Source organism: Cheilinus undulatus, linkage group 13, assembly GCF_018320785.1.
Source record: "Cheilinus undulatus linkage group 13, ASM1832078v1, whole genome shotgun sequence".
NCBI classification, from domain to species: Eukaryota; Metazoa; Chordata; class Actinopteri; order Labriformes; family Labridae; genus Cheilinus; species Cheilinus undulatus.
In genome coordinates, this window is record NC_054877.1 from 33,275,077 (window position 1) to 33,294,243 (window position 19,167).

General features: G+C 37.5%; 1 protein-coding gene across 1 annotated transcript in view; it reads left to right on the plus strand.

Moving 5' to 3' along the window:
• LOC121520381 (probable cation-transporting ATPase 13A3) overlaps positions 1–19,167 on the plus strand; it is a 38,881-nt gene that overhangs the window by 11,894 nt on the left and 7,820 nt on the right. The window contains exons 7-28 of the mRNA XM_041803794.1: positions 50–119; positions 222–356; positions 1,818–1,890; positions 2,099–2,230; positions 3,089–3,256; positions 3,837–3,994; positions 4,488–4,676; positions 5,442–5,503; positions 8,994–9,144; positions 9,384–9,506; positions 9,627–9,644; positions 10,039–10,189; positions 10,267–10,387; positions 12,076–12,200; positions 12,275–12,435; positions 13,217–13,351; positions 13,478–13,557; positions 13,655–13,697; positions 16,501–16,610; positions 17,392–17,488; positions 17,930–18,002; positions 18,109–18,286. Coding sequence (XP_041659728.1) covers positions 50–119; positions 222–356; positions 1,818–1,890; positions 2,099–2,230; positions 3,089–3,256; positions 3,837–3,994; positions 4,488–4,676; positions 5,442–5,503; positions 8,994–9,144; positions 9,384–9,506; positions 9,627–9,644; positions 10,039–10,189; positions 10,267–10,387; positions 12,076–12,200; positions 12,275–12,435; positions 13,217–13,351; positions 13,478–13,557; positions 13,655–13,697; positions 16,501–16,610; positions 17,392–17,488; positions 17,930–18,002; positions 18,109–18,286 — 2,553 coding nt within the window. The remainder of the gene's footprint in view (positions 1–49; positions 120–221; positions 357–1,817; positions 1,891–2,098; positions 2,231–3,088; positions 3,257–3,836; positions 3,995–4,487; positions 4,677–5,441; positions 5,504–8,993; positions 9,145–9,383; positions 9,507–9,626; positions 9,645–10,038; positions 10,190–10,266; positions 10,388–12,075; positions 12,201–12,274; positions 12,436–13,216; positions 13,352–13,477; positions 13,558–13,654; positions 13,698–16,500; positions 16,611–17,391; positions 17,489–17,929; positions 18,003–18,108; positions 18,287–19,167) is intronic.

Sequence of the window (19,167 nt, forward strand, 5' to 3'; positions counted from 1 at the left end):
AAGTATGGAGAAGCTCTACTTGATATCAGTTTGAATTCTTACCCATCAGGATGTTGTTTTTTGGGGAGAATGAGATCGCTGTGAGAGTGCCATCTCTGTTTAAGCTGCTCATCAAAGAAGTGAGTTTAGAGATCTTGTCATAACTTGATGTGAGACGTACAGTATTTTCTATACAATACAGTAATAACAATGAATTTTGTCTTCCTGTTTTGTTCCATCAGGTCTTGAATCCTTTCTACATTTTTCAGCTCTTCAGTGTTATTCTGTGGAGTTTTGAGGACTACTACTATTATGCTACTGCCATTGTATTTATGTCTGCCATATCTATAGCTACTTCACTGTATACTGTTAAAAAGGTGAGTCATTAGATCCTAAAAATGTGACACCATGGGACATAGAATACCATTAAAAAGTATTCACCCCCTTGGATAGTTTACCCTTTTACTGATTTTCATTTGACCATGGAGCATACCACATGCCATTTGTTGCACTCTTGTTTTCTTCAAGGAGTTGCTTGGAGTGTTCTTTTGTCTTCATGGTGTAATAGCAGCCAGGAATACTGATTAACTAGTGACTGGACCTTCCAGACACAGATGTCTTTATACTACAATCACTTGAGACACATTCACTGCACTCAGGTGAACCTTATTTCACTAATTCATGAGACTACTAGCACCAATTGGCTGGACCTCTGTTGAATTAGGTCATTTCTTTAAAACCGGGTGAATATTTATGCAGTCAATTATTTTACATCACGTATTTTTGTGTAATTGACATTACTTTCTTTAGAACTGTTTTCACTTTGACATTAAAGAGGTACTTTTGTATTTTTTGTCAAAAAGCCAAATTATATTTGCATTGATTGATTTGTAAAATCAGTATAAGGGTAAAACATCCAAGGGGGTAAATCCTTTCTATAGGCACTGTAACACTCTTGAACTTTGAAAAGAACTCCTAAAAAATTCATAATTACTTTGTTATAAGGAAAAAAAAAAGAAGAAAATCCCCACTGCATTCTTGTGAACATATACATTGTGCACAGACTCTGCACACATATTTTGATAAGGGTTGTCAACATTAATGCATTAATTGCAATGAATTAAAGTCACCATTGATTCATTACATTATTTCAATCTCAAATTGAATGCTTTATTGTCCCCTTTGCAAGGTGTCAGTACATTTTGGTTAAGCTACTGCAGCATCTCCCTGCAGCCATAGTGATGTACAGTATAATAAGTCCAGGGCTGTTTATAAATCTCGCATTGTACTTTTCAAAATTTACAGACAGTCAAAAGTCATCTGAACCTGTTGTTTTCACTCATTTACTTTTCTACTATTCCTTTATTTCCTTTTATTCAATCCATAAGAAGTTCCTTTTTTAAATTCATGTCATGAAAATTCCTTATTTTCTTTCAAAATAAAAGCAGATCTGTATCCAGGCAGGATGTCAACCGCCCTTAGACCATTCAAAAAAACAAAGTGAAACAAAAATAGTTTAAATGCAACCATAAAGGAGATCATTTACTGCCATCATAATTAATCATAATGAAATAATTGAATCATTTGACAGCCCTAGTTTTCATTGTTTATTTTTCTCGATTGACTGTATTTATAGATCTCCGAGTAATGCTTGTGTGTTTTCATTGCATGGCCTAGCTGACAGTAAATACATTTTATTTCCCATCTTTATAAGCAATGTCACAATCATTAATCTTGGACTGGAAATTGAATTGCTTTGAATTGCTTTACAGTTTGTCCACGTGTGTATGATTTTCCATAGTATTTTTCACATTTCACACAGTTTCTCTTGATTTCAGCAATATGTGATGCTGCATGACATGGTTGCAGCGCACAGTGTGGTCCGTGTGTCAGTGTGCAGAGGAAATAAAGGCATGTTTACTCTCTGAACATAATACACATCTACAATTAACTTGCTGTGCTTTGTAATTTTGTGTATTAACCTTCTGCTGAAACTGCCTTTCTTCTTTCATTTTGTACTCATGATTAACATTATAGTTAACTAATAGTACAATCATTATTTCTTCTAGAGCGTGTGTATGAAATCATTCTCACTTCCTTCATGTTTGCCCCTCTGCAGATGTAGAACAGGCCATGTCAACAGAGCTCGTCCCTGGTGATGTCATCATCATTCCTGCCAATGGGATGATAATGCCCTGCGACGCTGTGCTCATCCATGGAACCTGCATTGTGAATGAGAGCATGCTGACAGGTAAGGAAACCATCTACCTCCTTCCTCTTTGTATTTAAAGCTCCTGAGAGTAATGTAAAGTTTGTGGCATTTCTGGCGCCCCCTGTAGACAAACCAGTATATCTTATCTCTGTGCAGAATAGTGCTGTATATGTGAAAGACAAGTTTATTATCAAATAAAGATCCCTCCTTTCTCTTAACAGTCAAATACACAACTCATAAATATCTTTGATGTGGAAAATGTTAAATAGTGTTTCTGCAGCATGCACTTTATGTCTGTCTTTGACACCTATTGATGATAATTTGCCATTTTTGTGCCATTTTTGCAAAATCACAATACATGGGTTTACTCTTGAACTTTTTCACTGGTACTTTTGACTGTGTCTCAAGATTTTCTAGAAAGTGGATTTCTGTTTCTGAACATTTAAGGAAAAGGGAGTCAATTGACCCTGGGTTTGATTTTACCCCTATTTTTTAAGGAACAAAAAAAAATTAATGCTTAGTTGATTTGTTTCTCAAACACAAAGCACCACATGACAAAACTGATTCATATTACATGAAGTTTTTATCTTTACTATTTAGCTTTATGTATTACTTGTATTACCAGCTTATGTCTGTAATTTGTTTACTGAGTGTTTGGCTGAATTTCAGAGTTAAAATGTGAAAACAATGTGATTACTCATGGATTAACCAATCTATCTTCTATTTTTTTTAAATAACAGCCTGTTCATAATTTGATAATGATAAGAGTTCCTTCACATGAAGTTTATGTATTATTTATAAAGGGAACCAAAGAGGGATTGCCTTTGCATTATTTTCATTATTCATTCACAAGATTACTGCTTTTTTTACAGTTGTGTTTGTTTCTTCTTTGTTTAGGAGAGAGTGTGCCGGTTACAAAAACAAGTCTGCCGAGCTCAGGCGAAGAGGCGGCTGTCAGCTACAATATGGAGGAACACAAAAGACACACCCTGTTCTGTGGTACCAGAATTATCCAGACCCGATACTACGCAGGTGAACTGGTGAAGGCTGTTGTGGTCAGAACAGGTGAGACTGAGACAGAATGAGAATCATACTCAAGATTAAACATTTTCTTATACACTATATATCAAAAATACTTAGCCACACCTGTTAATTGTTGATAGGTGTTTCAATCAGACCTCTGCCTTTTCCCAAACGCATAGTATTGAAGCTTTTCCAGTTTTCCATCTGGCGTGTCAGGTTACATATAGTATCCATTAACAAACATTTGTGATACAACATGGGTAGTTCTGAAGAGCTCAGTGACTTAAAACGCTTCTGTGAAAGGATGCAACCTACAATAAGAGTTCATGAAATGTATCCCTGCTTAATATTCCATTGTCAACTGTAAGTGATTTTAGAAAGTGGAAGCATTTAGGAACAACAGCAACTCAGCCACGAAGTGGAAGACCCTTGTGAAAAGCCCTCCAAGAAGAGTGGAGGACCGTTACAGCTGCAAAGGGAGGCTAACTCCATATTAAAGTACATGTATTTGAATACAGTGTCATAGCAGCCGCTGTTGGTGTAATGGTCAGACAGCAGATTACTTTAGCGCATATATTGTCTGTATGTAAAGAAAAATTAAGTGAATGAAATGTTTTCACAGGCTTCAGTACTGAGAAAGGCCAGCTTGTGCGCTCCATCCTCTACCCTAAACCCACAGACTTTAAGCTGTACCGTGATGCGTACCTCTTCCTGTTGTGTCTGGTGGGAGTGGCAGGGATTGGCTTCATCTACACTATCGTCCTCAGTGTCATGAACAAGGTACCACTGCTGCTGCCCTCTGTAGTCATCTTTTTCAAGACTTGTCAACCCCTAAGTTGCAATTCTTAACTTAATTTTTTTTTTTTTTTTTTTTTTTTTTTAACTTTTACAAAAGAGATTGTATAGTTGTAAGCTGGGTTGAGGAGGATCACTAATTAAAATGCACAGCCATAAGTGGGATATTACTTTTACACAGTGGTCCAACCAGGCAGACAGTTTTTTTTTGTAGTTTTTTACTTTTTTCTTTGAGGTATAAAATGTTTGTGGTGTCTTGATGAAGACCATTACACAGTATTCAGCAATATGTGCAGTTAAATGTACAGGTGGTGTTGTACAGTTTATATGGCACACCTCCTGTCCAATCAGATGGCCTTGTTAAAACTTTTCATGTTGAGGATGTAGTGGTAAAATGTATGATTTTGTTTTTCTACATTAAATTACTCTCTGCTCTCGTCGTGTCATTTGTTGATGCTTCTTCTTTTATTTTTTCCAGGTTCCAGCTAAAACCATCATCATTGAATCTCTGGACATCGTCACCATCACTGTTCCCCCTGCTTTACCAGCAGCTATGACAGCAGGTATCGTGTACGCACAGCGGCGTTTAAAGCGCATCGGCATCTTTTGCATCAGTCCTCAAAGGATCAACATATGTGGTCAACTCAATCTGGTCTGCTTTGACAAGGTACTCTGAACCACAGTTCTCATTTCTTTCCTTATGAGATGTTGTTAGTGTGAATTTTCTGAATACATTTCTAAAGCTACAACCTCTTGGAGCATTACGGGATTTAGACAGAAACTTTCTTTATCTGAATGCATGGAAATGTGTTATGCATTCAGATTCACTTCTGCTCAGAATATGTTTTCATTCTAGATATGATTTCATGGTTTTATGACCATGAAACCTGAAAATGACTGGTGTCTGATATGGTGTCTTTTTTTGCACACTGATGACGTTGGTAAAAGTGTCATGCTTAAAAATACAGAATGCTAGGGGACTGATTTAATAAAAAGACACCCTTCTCTAAATCTAAGGTAAAACTGTGAAAAACCTTCAATATAGCGATTGGTAATTAGTTTTGGTCTAAAATTGGATGTGTTTGTAATAATAGGGATGGCTGAAATCACTCTATTGTGGTTATTTTTGCTGTCACTTAAATTTTTGTTGAAATTCTTTTGAAATTGCAGTTTGCTGTATAGTAGTATACAAATATTGTTGGTTTCACAACATCTTTGAAGAAGCTTATTTTTATTTTTTAGTTATACTTTTGAACTTCTAAGAAAGGACTTGGATATAAAAGAGTTTCAAACAGTCAAATAATGATTTTAGTGTTTTGTGTGTGAGCATATACCCGAAATTGTAGGTGTTATTTAGTTAATATCCTTCTCTGATTTATAGTCAGTAAAGCCTGGTTTTGGTGCAGTGTTAATATGTTTTGTTTTTGTTCAGACTGGTACGCTGACTGAAGATGGTTTGGATCTTTGGGGCATTCAGAGAGCGGAAGGTGACAGGTAAGAAAGCTTTTTAAAATTTGTATTGTGGTCTTTACCAAACAAAACAAAGCAAAACGCTTCAGTTCCAGGAGAGAAGTCACAAAACAGACAGCTTTTTGTTAAACTTGGAGATCTGAGGACTTGTTTTTGTTAGTAATATAACACTTTACGTGCATGCTAAAGTAGTGAGAAATCAGGTTACAGTTGCATAATTTGCAAATGTTTCCTCCAGGAAAAATACATTTGTTGCATAATGTTACAAAGTTATAACTCATTGTTGGATGTTTTGGTGAATAACAGTACAGGAACAAGAGAATAACAACAGAAAGCATGGGAATACTGCAATTATAGCAGTCTAGAAACTTAAGGCTGATTCACAGTTTGAAGGTGTGATATTTGCACCCCTGTGATGTTTTTGCATCATTATCAACATCACTGAGGTGTATTAGGGGGATGAAGTGATTCCCTGCTTCTGAGGTATTAACAGATGGGTGTATGTACTGATTAGACTGTGGGCTTTTCCCAAACTATTCGCTACTTCTCATCACTCCCACTCCCGTATTGAGTGAACTCTGTCTGACGTCACAGATTAAGCTCCCTTGGCTAAACTTGAGGGATTGGGATGAACTCCCCTCTCTGACACAGAAACTGGAACTTTATGTAGCATAATATTTACATCACTATAATAATATGTTGTCTACATGAATAACATTAGACATTAATATTACTCCATAATATTAGAGAAAAACAATGTATTTAGTGTTTTGTTTTTTTTTTTTTTCATAATTTTGATTTGATGTTATCCATCAATCCATTTTTTATACTGCTTATCCCATTGGGGGTCGTGGGGGGGCTGAAGCCTATCTCAGCTGTCATTGGGAAAGAGGCGGGGTACACCCTGGGCTGGTCACCAGTCATTCACAGGGCAGACAGATAGAGAGACAGACAACCAGGCGCGCTAATGTTCACACCTACGGCAAATTTAGAGTCACCTATTAACCTAATGAGCATGTCTTTGGTGATGGGAGGAAGCCAGAGTACCCGGAGAGAACCCACCCATGCACGAGGAGAATATGCAAAGTCTGCACAGACAGGCCCTGACCGGGAAGCGAACCAGGAACCTTTTTGCTGTGAGACAACAACTTCTGCGCCGCCGTGCAGCCTGATCTGATGTCTAAGATAATTAATTTAAGTCCTGGTGAACGTAAAAAACCTTCACATAAACCATTTTTAAGATTTGAAGATTAGATAATGATCATAGCTGCACATTTTTCTTTGGCATGTCTCCCATGATGAACAATGAAAGGTGTTACACCTGCTCAGTAAGCCAGTGTAGACGCAGACTTGCTGATGCAACGTTAAAACTACCCACTCCCGCTCTGCACTTAAAGATTTTGGATGGCACTCATCATGACGGACCCTCCAGGAGAGCACAAATGGCTGTAGAGGGGGTTATGTTGGGGGGAGCAGTTTGAGGAAAGCCCTTTTGTGTGTTTGTGGAGCTCCTGCTGTGCCCTGCTCTGTCACAGTCCCCCAAGACAGTAACACAATGTGAAATGACAGATGGGGTCACGGAATATCACGCTATCATGGAATCAAGAAGATTGTCTAAAGGTGTAATGATGGCAGAGCTTTTTTACAGAGCTGAAATGCACAGTGAAACCACCTTTAAATTTAATTGGCAGTAAAACATGATGTGTTTACAAACCTACTTACATACAGCCTCTTTAAATAACTTAGCTCAATCAAGGATTTAACTCAAAATCTAGGCTCGACCACAAAAGAGACCAGTAACATACGAACCACAAATCGCAAGCTAGCCAAGCTTCCTTGCCCAACATGTGTGTCTGTCTCTCATGCTCTACATACTCCTCTATATACCCAACATCCACTCTGATTGCAGACAAAACCAGAGAGAGGAAGGAGATCAGGGAGTCAGGGAGGGAGAGAACAGTGTCACTCACAGAGGTGGGAAAAGTACATGGCTATTGTACTCAAGCAAAATTAAAGTTACTCTGGTTAAAATGTACTTAATTAAATGTTAAATTACTGGTCTATAAATATACTCAAGTAAAAGTAAAAAGTATGTCATTTAGAGTTTACTTTAAGTACTGAAGACTGGGTAGCTACAGAGGAGTTGTACAGGAAAATATGATCTTTTCTTATTGGCAAGAACAACAAGACAATAGATCTCCAGCAAAGTTGCTGAGGTAAAGTCACACATCTATAATAAACTGAAATACACAGAAAAAGTTGCAGTTTTACACTCATATAGAGTTAAATGTTTATACTGGCCCACACAACATATAGTTTGATTACACTTTTTAATCATACTTTACAGTATGACAGTGCTGCAGTAACTGTGGGAACTCTATGGTAAGGTGTATCTTCTCTAGCAAGAACAATGAAGAGAGTCAGTCTCATAGCAAGGCAGTGCATTTTAATAAAGAATTTACTTTGTGTCTAGTCCCCTTCAAAGGACCCAGCATAGCACGTGTACACCACTAAGGCCAATCTGAAATAGGACAGTCTGGTCCTGACTTATATCACCAGCTGTTCTCACCTTGATCATTTCATTCCTAAGCACTATCTGTGTTACTGAGCAATCTCAACAGACAGATTACTAGTTTCATACCTCTAAACTTATTTGAAAGATTATTTGAGGTATTGATGCCCCTCTCTGTACCATTTGCATTGGTAGCTAACATGTAAGTTAAATTTGAAATAGCATTGCTCTGCCACTTTAAAGTGTACCAGTCTGTTTGAATTACTGCAAAATTAATCTTGGAATATTTTGGCCCATGAAGGATGCAACAGATGGACCATTTGTTAGTCAGGGAATGGATGGTGTGTTTTTAACCACCTTTGATATGAGACAACCTTCAGTTTGCTTTGTGAAGTAATCAATCTTTAATCTTTAATTGTTACTGAGCTGTCTGACAACCCCTCTCAGGAAATGGATGTGGATTAATGGATGTGGCTCTCCTGATCCTAGCTGAGAGGAGGATCAGGAGAGGAGGGTAGAACTTTCTCCCAAGCCAGATGGGCCAACCAAACCTGGGGGCAGTGCTAACTCCCCTCATGACCTCATGTGGGGAGTTGGAACTTGGCTTCTTTCAGCACACATTTTCTGAAAGCTGGAGAAAAAGGGGGTTGGGGAAGGGGTATCCGAGGGGAGTGTTGACAGGCCAGGGGCAGATATTTTTGTTAGAAAAGGCTGAAAAAGTGATTTTGCATAATATATACCCTTTAAGAAAATGTAAACAGATCACATAGCTACTGTCTACCAACCTGGCTTTCTTCTCTGCAGAGGACACAAAGCATTACACGTTTCTGTGGAGCAGTTATCGTCGGCCATGGGAAGATTCTTTTTTTTGGAGAAGCTTTTTACAGTATCCTCAACTTCATATTGAATCCAGCTTGAACCCCTTAACGTGTTATCATTATTCCATGTAATTTTCTTTCACAATTGCCATTTACTGAGTGAGACCCTCCCTCTCTGTTTCAGCTTTGCTTCTCCAGAGTCAGACGCAGCTAAAGAAACTCTGGTAAACTCTGCGTTTGTGGCCTGCATGGCCTCCTGTCACTCACTAACCAACATTGAGGGTGAGCTGTCTGGAGACCCTCTGGACCTTAAAATGTTCAGCGCTACAGGCTGGGTAAGTGAAGATTTCTGATGTTTGCTCTATCGCTGGCACCACAGTGAGCAGAGATACCGGTCTGTTCATGAATTATGCAGCAGCAGGCTCGTCTCCTTGGCAGAAAAAGATTCTTCTTGGCTACATCAGTTATAGTCTGGTACCATGGATACTGTAGCATTAACATGAGGCAGCTCAGGCTTTTTATGTCACACAAGGCTTAGAGTTATGTCTTTTTCACAGTATTGTATTTTGTTTAGATCCTAGAAGAGCCAACAGAGGAGGAGACTGCTCTCCACAATCCCATCATGCCCACAGTTGTTAGACCTCCAAAACATTTTTCCCCTGAAACCAATCAGAACAACCCTCTGACCCAAAACATGGTACAGTGACTCTCATCTGATCAGTCTTAATTAACTGATACTTATTTTATTACCATCTAGAAAAAAATAACACCTTATTTTATAATTTTAATGTCCTCAAATCCTTCTGTTTTTGTACAGGAGCTGCCTGGATTATCGGTGAGTTTCTTTTTCTTTTTTTTTAAGCTTTTCTAAACTGATAAGTTGTTAGTGCCTGTGATTGGAAACTTGTTGTTTCTAATTAGCATAGGAAAATGTCCCTTAAGGGCAGGACCCTGAATGCTGAAAGTGGAGTCTTTAGTTAAGCATTTACAGTACCGTGAAAAAGTATTTGCCCCTTTCCTAATTTCTTATTTATTGCGTGTTTGTCACACTTACCTAACCAGCTTCTGGTTCTTACTGGCCAAATATGGTAAAAAGTTGCAGTGGTCTACCCAGAGAGAAAGTGTTCAACTACATTTCTTTTTAAACACAAGCTGTGCTTTTGAGCTAAAGTGTAATGAGTTGCTTTTGAACATGTACATGTAAAAAATGTGCATGTTTTGTTCCCCAGTCCTCTGAGATCGGCATCGTACGTCAGTTCCCCTTCTCCTCTGCCCTGCAGAGGATGAGTGTGGTGGTGCGGAGGTTGGGGGAGAAACACATGGATGCTTATTTAAAAGGAGCCCCAGAGGTTGTTGCCAGCCTCTGCAAACAGCACACAGGTCTGAATGTTACATAATAATAAGAACATTACATTAATAAAAAGGCCAGACTGACTCGTCTCTGTGGTTGTGTTCAGTCCCTCAGAGTTTCACAGACACATTGGAGACCTACACCCGCCAGGGCTTCAGGGTCATCGCTCTGGCACATCGACAGCTGGAGTCCAAACTTTCCTGGCACAAAGTCCAGAGCCTCAGCAGGTACCGCTCCCTCCACAGATAACACAATCCACAGGACACACAGCTACATACAGACACATTATACCCCATAGCACCAACAAATCCGTTAAACTATTCTGCAGTTTGTTATAGTTTCTGTTATGATGATTTTGATGTCTGAAGGACTGCATTCTTTTGATAACAGGAAAAAGCAGACCAAATGCCTTTATGTAAAAATATCTACTGAGCTGCTACTGTAGAACCAAACATTTCAGCAGATAACCCACAGAAGACCTAAACTATCATAAACAATGCATCCAGAAGGTGTACTGCAACATGAGAGTCGGGTGAAAATTGTACAGTGTATGCTTAATTTGATCCCTGCTTGATTTTGTCCTTTACAAGTTTAAATAACTTTTTCTCTAACCAAAATGCACCTGCTTTTTATAAGAGAAGGTTGACCCAAACAGGTCAATTTCTGGACATACAGTAGGTCGATGCACAGAATCATGATTATGAATGTCATTACTTTATCAAAATTATGTCACAACTGGTGACATAAGAAACAATCATCAGTTGGTCAGAATATCCAAGAGATAATATGACTCCATGGATTGACTGATGGATGGATTGATTCAGAATGAGCAAAGAAGGAGTTCAAACATACATACTAAGTGTACACACACGACTAAGCAACAACATTATGAACTACATAACAAACAAATTGTTTGCATGAGAAGTGGTTGGCGGCTCAGAGGCGGACTTTACCATCAGGTAAAGGTAGGCAGTTGCTTGAGGCCCCAGACTATTAGGGGCCCTGTGAACACCAGAAGGTGTAAAGACATTCATTAAAAGTGCAAAATATTACATAAAACTTGGTTGTGTTATAGTGCCATAAAAGTCAACTTTAAATGATCAAATGTTAATAAAATGTAAATATTTTTTGGAAATAATGACATATTTTTTATTATTTTGTTTATTTTGGTAAACACCAAAAAATCATTTGTTGAAACTGTCTTATTTTAACACATATTTTATAATAACTGTTATGCAAATTTATTATCAAATACATATTAGATGCCAAATTTTGAGAGGTTTTTGTTGGTACATGACTATAAAAGAAAAGAAAATCCTAAAAGGAAAAAAAATTCTTTAAGTAAATTGCCATTTTTTATTGAACATGTACCAAACTTAGCATTCCTTAGCTCTGATGTAATTTGGCTACCATTTAGACATCCGCCTGGATATTTCTATACAAAACAATGCTAAACAGTCATTTTTTGTAGGTTTTCCATCAAGTTAAAGTATGACTTTTTTTCGACAAATAAGATTTTACAAGAACGAAGACTTATGCATGTCGAGGGCCCATGCCTTTGTTTACCTAGGGCCCCAAAGTTGCTAAATCCGCCACTGTGAAGGCTACTGTATTTTTTGATGCTGCTGCTCGTTAGGAAAACACAGATTGTATAGTTTAATGCTTAATGAATGTTTTTAATGTTGTATTGCTCACTGCCAAATTGAAGCTGCTAATCTTTTGTTGTTACATTACATTAAACAGAACTCGCAACACTGAATATAAGGAAAGTGTTTTCTCTCAATATGTGAAACCTTTCCAGTGAGTTTGAACATTTATAGTAGGAGTTAATATGATTCCAGTAAAAATTAAATGTTTTTTCTTATGGCTTTATGCTACTTTCAATTGCATTCTATCATTACATTTTTTTATCCAGGGACCTGATAGAAACCAATATGGAGTTCCTCGGTTTGATCGTCTTACAGAACAAAATAAAAGTGGAAACTGCCGGGGTTTTATGTGAACTACAAAAAGCCAACATTCGCACTCTAATGGTCACAGGTAAGATGTCAGTGTATCTGATTCATCACTTATGTGTCTTAATGTTACATAGTTCTTCACTTACTGTCTGTTAGGTGACAACATGTTGACGGCAATATCTGTCGCTCGGGATTGTGGGATGGTTCACACTCATGAGAAGGTGATTATAGTGGACGCTGTGCCTCCTAAAGAGTCTCAGCCTGCTTGCATCACCTGGCAATACACCGAAAACCATCAAACCACCAAAGACCATCAGGTGAGAGAGGGAGACCTTGAACCACTTAGTGATGAAGAAAGAATTAATGTTTTACCAGAAGCAATTTTTTTCATGCAGATCAAGTTAAACATGCTCATTTAAGACAATATTTAACCCCATCAGCTGCTTTACAATTCTACCAGGCGGCGTACTTTTTGTTTTGAACTGAGGACTCCGCTCATTAAAAATGCCTTCATAAGGTGTTTTATTTACCAAAGAGAAGACCAATGCTTTGATTTGATTAATACATTTCATATATTGAGGGATAAAAAACATGAATAATGCCCCTCGGGGTTTGCATTGCAAGCTCCTTACAGAGAATGCAGGGACAAACCCATTTCTTCCGTCAAAATATTTGTTTAAAAAATAAACACATTGGCATTGCCCAGTGTCAGAACTAAGAAGTAAAAAAATAATCAAGCCTAAGTTCCATGTTTAATGCATGCCATATTTTTATTTGATTTGTAGAATTTGCTAAAAGCACCATGGGCCGCCGTCAGCTCTTTGGCAGTAGTTTGGACACCTTTGTATTAAAGGAGAAAAAAAAACCTTCCAAAATCACAAATACAACCCAAATATGAATGCTCACAAACATCTTGGGGAAATGTTTTTGACAGTAGGGAATTTATGAGTGTTTAAATTCATAAACAACAAATCAGTGGAGCCAATCAGCAATTTAATTCTACAAAGCAACTGTCTATATTTTGTCAAAATTTGGATTTTGTAGAATTTGGTGGTTTTCTAGTGTACTTGTTCTGACTGCTCCTTGGTCTGTCCTCAGACTGTGGAGATAAACCTGGAAGAAGAAGATGAATGTGATAAACAGGTCACTCATCCAGAACGAAGCTATCACTTCGCTCTGAGTGGAAAAGCTTTCGCTGTCATCATGGAGCATTTCCCTCATCTCATCCAGAAGGTACCTGAAACAGTCAGCCAATCATAATGATAGTTTGACTGAGTATAAGTAACAGAAAACCAGGTGTGGTCCAGGTTATGTGCTAGCTGTTGTAATCCTTTACTTCTCCACATGGGGGCACTGCAGCTCGTGCTGAGAGGCACAGTGTTTGCTCGCATGGCTCCAGACCAGAAGACTCAGCTGGTGGAGGTCCTGCAAAGCATCGAGTCAGTATCATGTTTCTTTGCACCTTCAAGTTCAGTCTATTCATACAGTTTTATAGATTCAAATGTACAATTTTTATTTCCTCTGTTTTTCTTTCAGCTACACTGTTGGGATGTGTGGTGATGGGGCGAATGACTGTGGAGTAAGTGCGAATTATATTCATTTAATATGCTGAGATATGACTTCACAAGATTTATGTTTTATATAGAAATAACCTCTGTCTTTTGTTATTTAGAATCCAGTTTATTCTTTTCAAGAGCTTACTTTCATGTACTCTTAAAAAGTGAACACAAGCAGACTGTAATGATCATGTCTGTTTATTCAGAGAGTTAGACTCTGTGAATAATAAATGTGTCTAATTAGTGCCAGACTGCTGCCTTTTCACACTGGTTGGAATGGCTGAACAGATCTGTGCAGATTTGCACAAAAAAAAAATTAAGAGAAAAAGGACTCTGATTTTGAGTATTAAAATCTTTCACCAAATATGGCCAAATTACTACTTCAACACCTAAAATTAAATTTTTTTTGACGGAATTTGTTTAAAATAGTTGTGCAAGATTGCAAGTGGTAGGTTGACCTGGCATACTACAGCTTAATAGAAATTTAAACCACTGTTAAAGGCTAATTTTACATGATGTGTCATGTTTTAAAGCTTATTTTCAGGATATAAACCATCAAGTGTAACATGTTTCTGCACAATATCTGTAGCCATGTAAAAGTGTCAAATATTCAACATTTACACTTGAGTCTTTTCTTCAACACAGTTAATATAAGAATCGGAATAGAAAATACAATATTGTCTACTTTTGCATGCAAAAGCAGAAATTTCTCTTTGACCTGATCTTTTAAAGAGCATCTAAACCCCAGAGCTTCGGCTGAGGTGCATCTACCTTAAAATACATTTAGAAAATGCCTTTAGGTCATGGACAAGGCTTTGAGGGGGAGGAGGGTTAAGTCACAGTCTCTCTCATGTAGTCCCGCGCTTTTGTAGGTGTGATTATTAGCCATAATGTCATGACTATCCAGGTAGAGCTGCCTGAGTGTGAAATGATGCAGTATGCTCCTGTAGAGAGAACAAGCTTGTATGATATCAACCTCGTTTCAAGTTAAACATGGTTATTTGCAATCTTTGGGAAAAGATCTCTACTACTCACGATCCTGTAGTGTCACAGCGACGGCTCTGATCGGCGGGGCCCGTCGTTTCCTTCAAATTTTGTCTACTGGCTGCTTATACTGAAGTTAGTGGGCGGTGGCTGTTGTTCTCCATGGCGACAAAAGCTGGCACCATATACGTCACCTGCCAACGGTTCAGCCAATAGAAACATATATTTGCAGTAACCATGTTTCAACCTACAGAGGGTAGTCACTATGCATTTTCCAACAAAATGAATTAATTTTAAAACCCCCTCTTACTGAAATGTTGATATTTGGACCCTATCTGATCAACACTGCTGCTAAATATCCATGTGTACTGACTTTCATCTGAAAATGGTTACTCTTTAAAAGATAAGATGATACAATTAAGCATAATGGTACATTTAAAGAACCATTAAACACATTTAAAAATTATCAAAATATTTAATCAGAATTTATCTTGCAATTTTTGGTAACACTGTAATTTCCTGAGCCCTAATTACCTATTAAATTCTTAGTAATAAGTTGTAATTATATTCTAATTTCATAGGAATAAGGTATTGATTACATTGTTATTAGTTGGCATTTTAGGAATGATAACTCAAAATATGGTGTACTAAGGAAGTACTTACCTAGTAATGTGTTGATTGTTAAATAATTCCTCATAATATTGTGGCAATTCTCTGGTAATTAGGTGGTATTTTATTCCCCACCAACTCCTAACCCTATTAATTACTGAAAAATATTCAGAAAGGACTTGCTTTAATTTAGTAGGACAAAATAAAGAAATTACCTGGGAATTATCAAGAAGCTTTTTTAGAAATAATCATCTTATTTCTTAGAAAATACTTGGTAAAATGCCACCTAATTATCAGAGGATTGTTACAATATTATGAGGGTTAGGGTAAAATATGACCTAAAACCAGAGAACTGCAATAATATTATTATGAGCATATTATTGAGTATATATTATTATTATTATTATTATTATTGTTATTATTATTATTATTATTATTATAGTACGAGCACTTACTTGATAGTTAATAATTATTACTTAGTGAATAGTTCCTTAATAGTACAGATTTATTATTTGACAAATAATTCCTAGGTAAATACTACCTTATTCTTGAAAAAATAACTGGATAATTAAAATGTATTACTATGAAATTGTTAGGTAATTATGGCCCTTTACATCAAGTGTCACCCAGTTAGTTAGTAAATTGCAATTAATCTCCTTTTGGCAGCGTACAAAAATTCCACTTTTTTACATTTAAAACAGCTTTTACTACATTTGGATTTTTGTACTATCTTAAACTAAGGGTGATTAACTTCCTGTTGGATGTAGACCTGCTTTTATTTTGAAAGAAAATAAGTAAGTTTATGTAAAATTATGACATTAACTTAAATTGTTAAGGATTGAATGGAAATTACTGGGCAGTAAAAAATCAAAATGTTTCATGAGCTGTCCACGTGTTTTTATTTAAACAGAAATGAGACATATTTATTCTACATCACTTTGGCTGCAGGGAGACGCTGCAGTGGCTTATCCAAGTGTGCTGATCGGGAAGGCAAAACATTCGATTAAGAATTGTTGATGCATTAATTCTGTATCTTAATTGCATCAAGGTAAATGCATTCATGCAGACAGCCCTATTAAAAACATGAACATATATAAATGCAAAATAAAAAACACAATAGAGAAACATTAAAACAAGGCCCCAGCATTGTGAAATACAAACTGAAAGATGTAAAATAGAAGTATAAAATGCTCTGTGCAGGCTGAAAATAATGAAATCCTATTTGTGTGTCAGGCTTTGAAGAGAGCTCACAGTGGAATCTCGCTATCTGAACTGGAGGCTTCTGTAGCTTCACCCTTCACCTCCTCCACCCCCAACATCTCCTGTGTCCCCAACCTCATCAGGTACATGCTCACTCATTCTACTGTTTAATGGATAATATATTTCAGACACATCCCAAACTGTTTGTTCGAAATTATTTACATCATGTTTTCAAGTCTTTTGCATCTCTTTAACCAATCCAGTCATGCTCTTAATTTAATTACAGCGGTGGCTTCATAGTTTAACTCAGGGTGGTTTCACATTAAGGACCCAGGCTGGATCCAAGTACACTTGACCCCAAAGTCAGCCAGCGTGAAGAGGTAGTCTTGGGCATGATGCATGAGTGCGGGCCTTGTGAATGCAGCTGTGCTCGAGTACAGGGTAGTCGTCAGTGAATAGAGCTGTAAAGTCAGTTCTTAATATCCCCTGTCTCTTTAGAAACCATCATATTAGCAGAGCAAAGGCCTTGTCCATCTGAGCTCAACAATAAATATGAAAGAAAGGAAAAGTCCATTGTTGCCATCTCAGAAATTAAAAAAACCTCCATTGTAGCAGAAAAGACTGCATTGTTATAGTATAAAGAAATGTCAACGCGGGTGGTTGGCTGCCATGCATGCTGCCACTTTCATGCACGCTGCCACTTACTATATTGGGTTGTGTACGTACATACGCAAGTGTGTTGGGCAGAAAAAGTGTTACTAAGAAGACCAGTAGGTTAAAGGGGAGGGGGAATATTTGTGCTCCTTCTTAGTTTCCTTTTATGTAAATTTTAGTGCCAACTGTGTTTGAAAACATATATCATTTGTATATTTATATAAATATTGATCTTCTTTTTTTTAATCTCTAATTTTCCTGTTCCCAAAGGGAAGGACGTGCTGCCCTCATCACATCGTTCTGTGTTTTTAAGTTCATGGCTCTCTACAGCATCATCCAGTATCTCAGCGTCACGCTGCTCTACTCGGTAAACAAAACAATCACTCTGACACTTTACAGCTCTTTTAATACATAGTGAAAAACAATGAATAAAAACTAATGTTGAAGTTTTTGCCTTACTTTGAAATTGAAATGAGTAAGTTTAAAAATTTAAAAAAAAAATGCTAAAAGCATTTATTTCAGGCGATGTGTAAGAAACGATGTGAATGCGGAAAATGCAACAATATTCAACACTAGACTGTTTGGTGCCTCTGGTTTGGTTCCCACATGAGATGAAGAGGCAGACGTGAGGAGCAAGTAGACGAGAGTTCAGGCTTTAAACAGACGTTGAGGGGGGTTTACATCCCGCTAGAGTGACACAATGCCGTAGAGCACAAAGTGTCATGGTTTTGTTCTTCAGTAACAAGTCCTATCGGTTTGACATTTTAGACCAACTTCACTGCAGCTGTGTGACTTTCTGATATTTTAGATCCTCAGCAACCTGGGAGACTTCCAGTTCCTGTTTATTGACATCGCCATCATTCTTGTCATCGCCTTCACCAGTGAGTACAGAAAGAGAAGAAAATGAATGCTCTTTGTCTGTTGAGGTAATTGCAGTAACTTAAAGTAAGTCATATAAAGCAGCTGACTGAGCATTTCTGTCTTCAGTGAGTCTGAACCCAGCGTGGAAGGAGCTGGTGTCCCATCGCCCGCCATCTAGTCTGATCTCTGGACCGCTGCTCTTCTCGGTCCTGACTCAGATCCTCACCTCGCTGGTCTTCCAGGTCATGGTTTTTCTCTTAGTGCGACAGCAGAGCTGGTATGAGATGTGGACACCTGAGTCAGAGTGAGTAATGTGTGAGAAAATCTGACATCATTCTTATGATAGCCTACAACCTTTGACTGGTATTCACATCTGTGGTTATGTTTGTTGAAACTGTTGTTTTAGGCTGATTTCAGACGGTGTAAGAGGATTTTTGGGTGCATTCTGTGTTTTTCTATTGATTTATGCGCTCTTATTAGTACCTTCAATTATCCTTGAATCAAATTAAAGCTCATTTGTAAAAGCTCCTGTTTAGGAGTTTTTTTTTAACTGGTTATTAAAGATACTAAAATGAATATTGATACCTATTTATGACCTGAAAGCAAAAATAAAACCATTAGTGTAAACACTGACCATTTCTGCTATTTTATTTGTTATTTTTAATACAAGAAGTGCTGCTGGGGGATAGATGTCAGAAAAAGTGAATTACAGTAGAAAGAGTCTTCTATCGTTTACAGCAAAGATTTCAATGAGTGATAAGTTTAAAGGTTAAAGAAGCAAGAAAAGAATTATGGGAACTATGCACACAAAAAGTACATGCACATCTACAGGACAAAATCAGCAAAGGGAAAAGAGGTAAAGCTTTGTCAGCAGGAGGCGCCAAAATTGAAAAGTTCCTTAAAGGACCTTTAATTACCTCCACCAAGGAGGTTGTGTGATCAGGTGGGTTTGTTCATTTGTTTGTTATTAGTTTGTTAGCAACATAACTCAAAAAGTTGTGGACGGATTTTGATGACATTTTCAGGAAATGTCAGAAATGGCATACGGAAGAACTGATTAGATTTTGAGAGTGATCCGGATCACCGTCTGGACCCAGGAATTTTTTAAAGGATTCTGTACTACTGGGAGATAGGGCTAATGGTGGAGCTCTGTGCTGCGCTTTACACCAGGAGATGGCAGACATG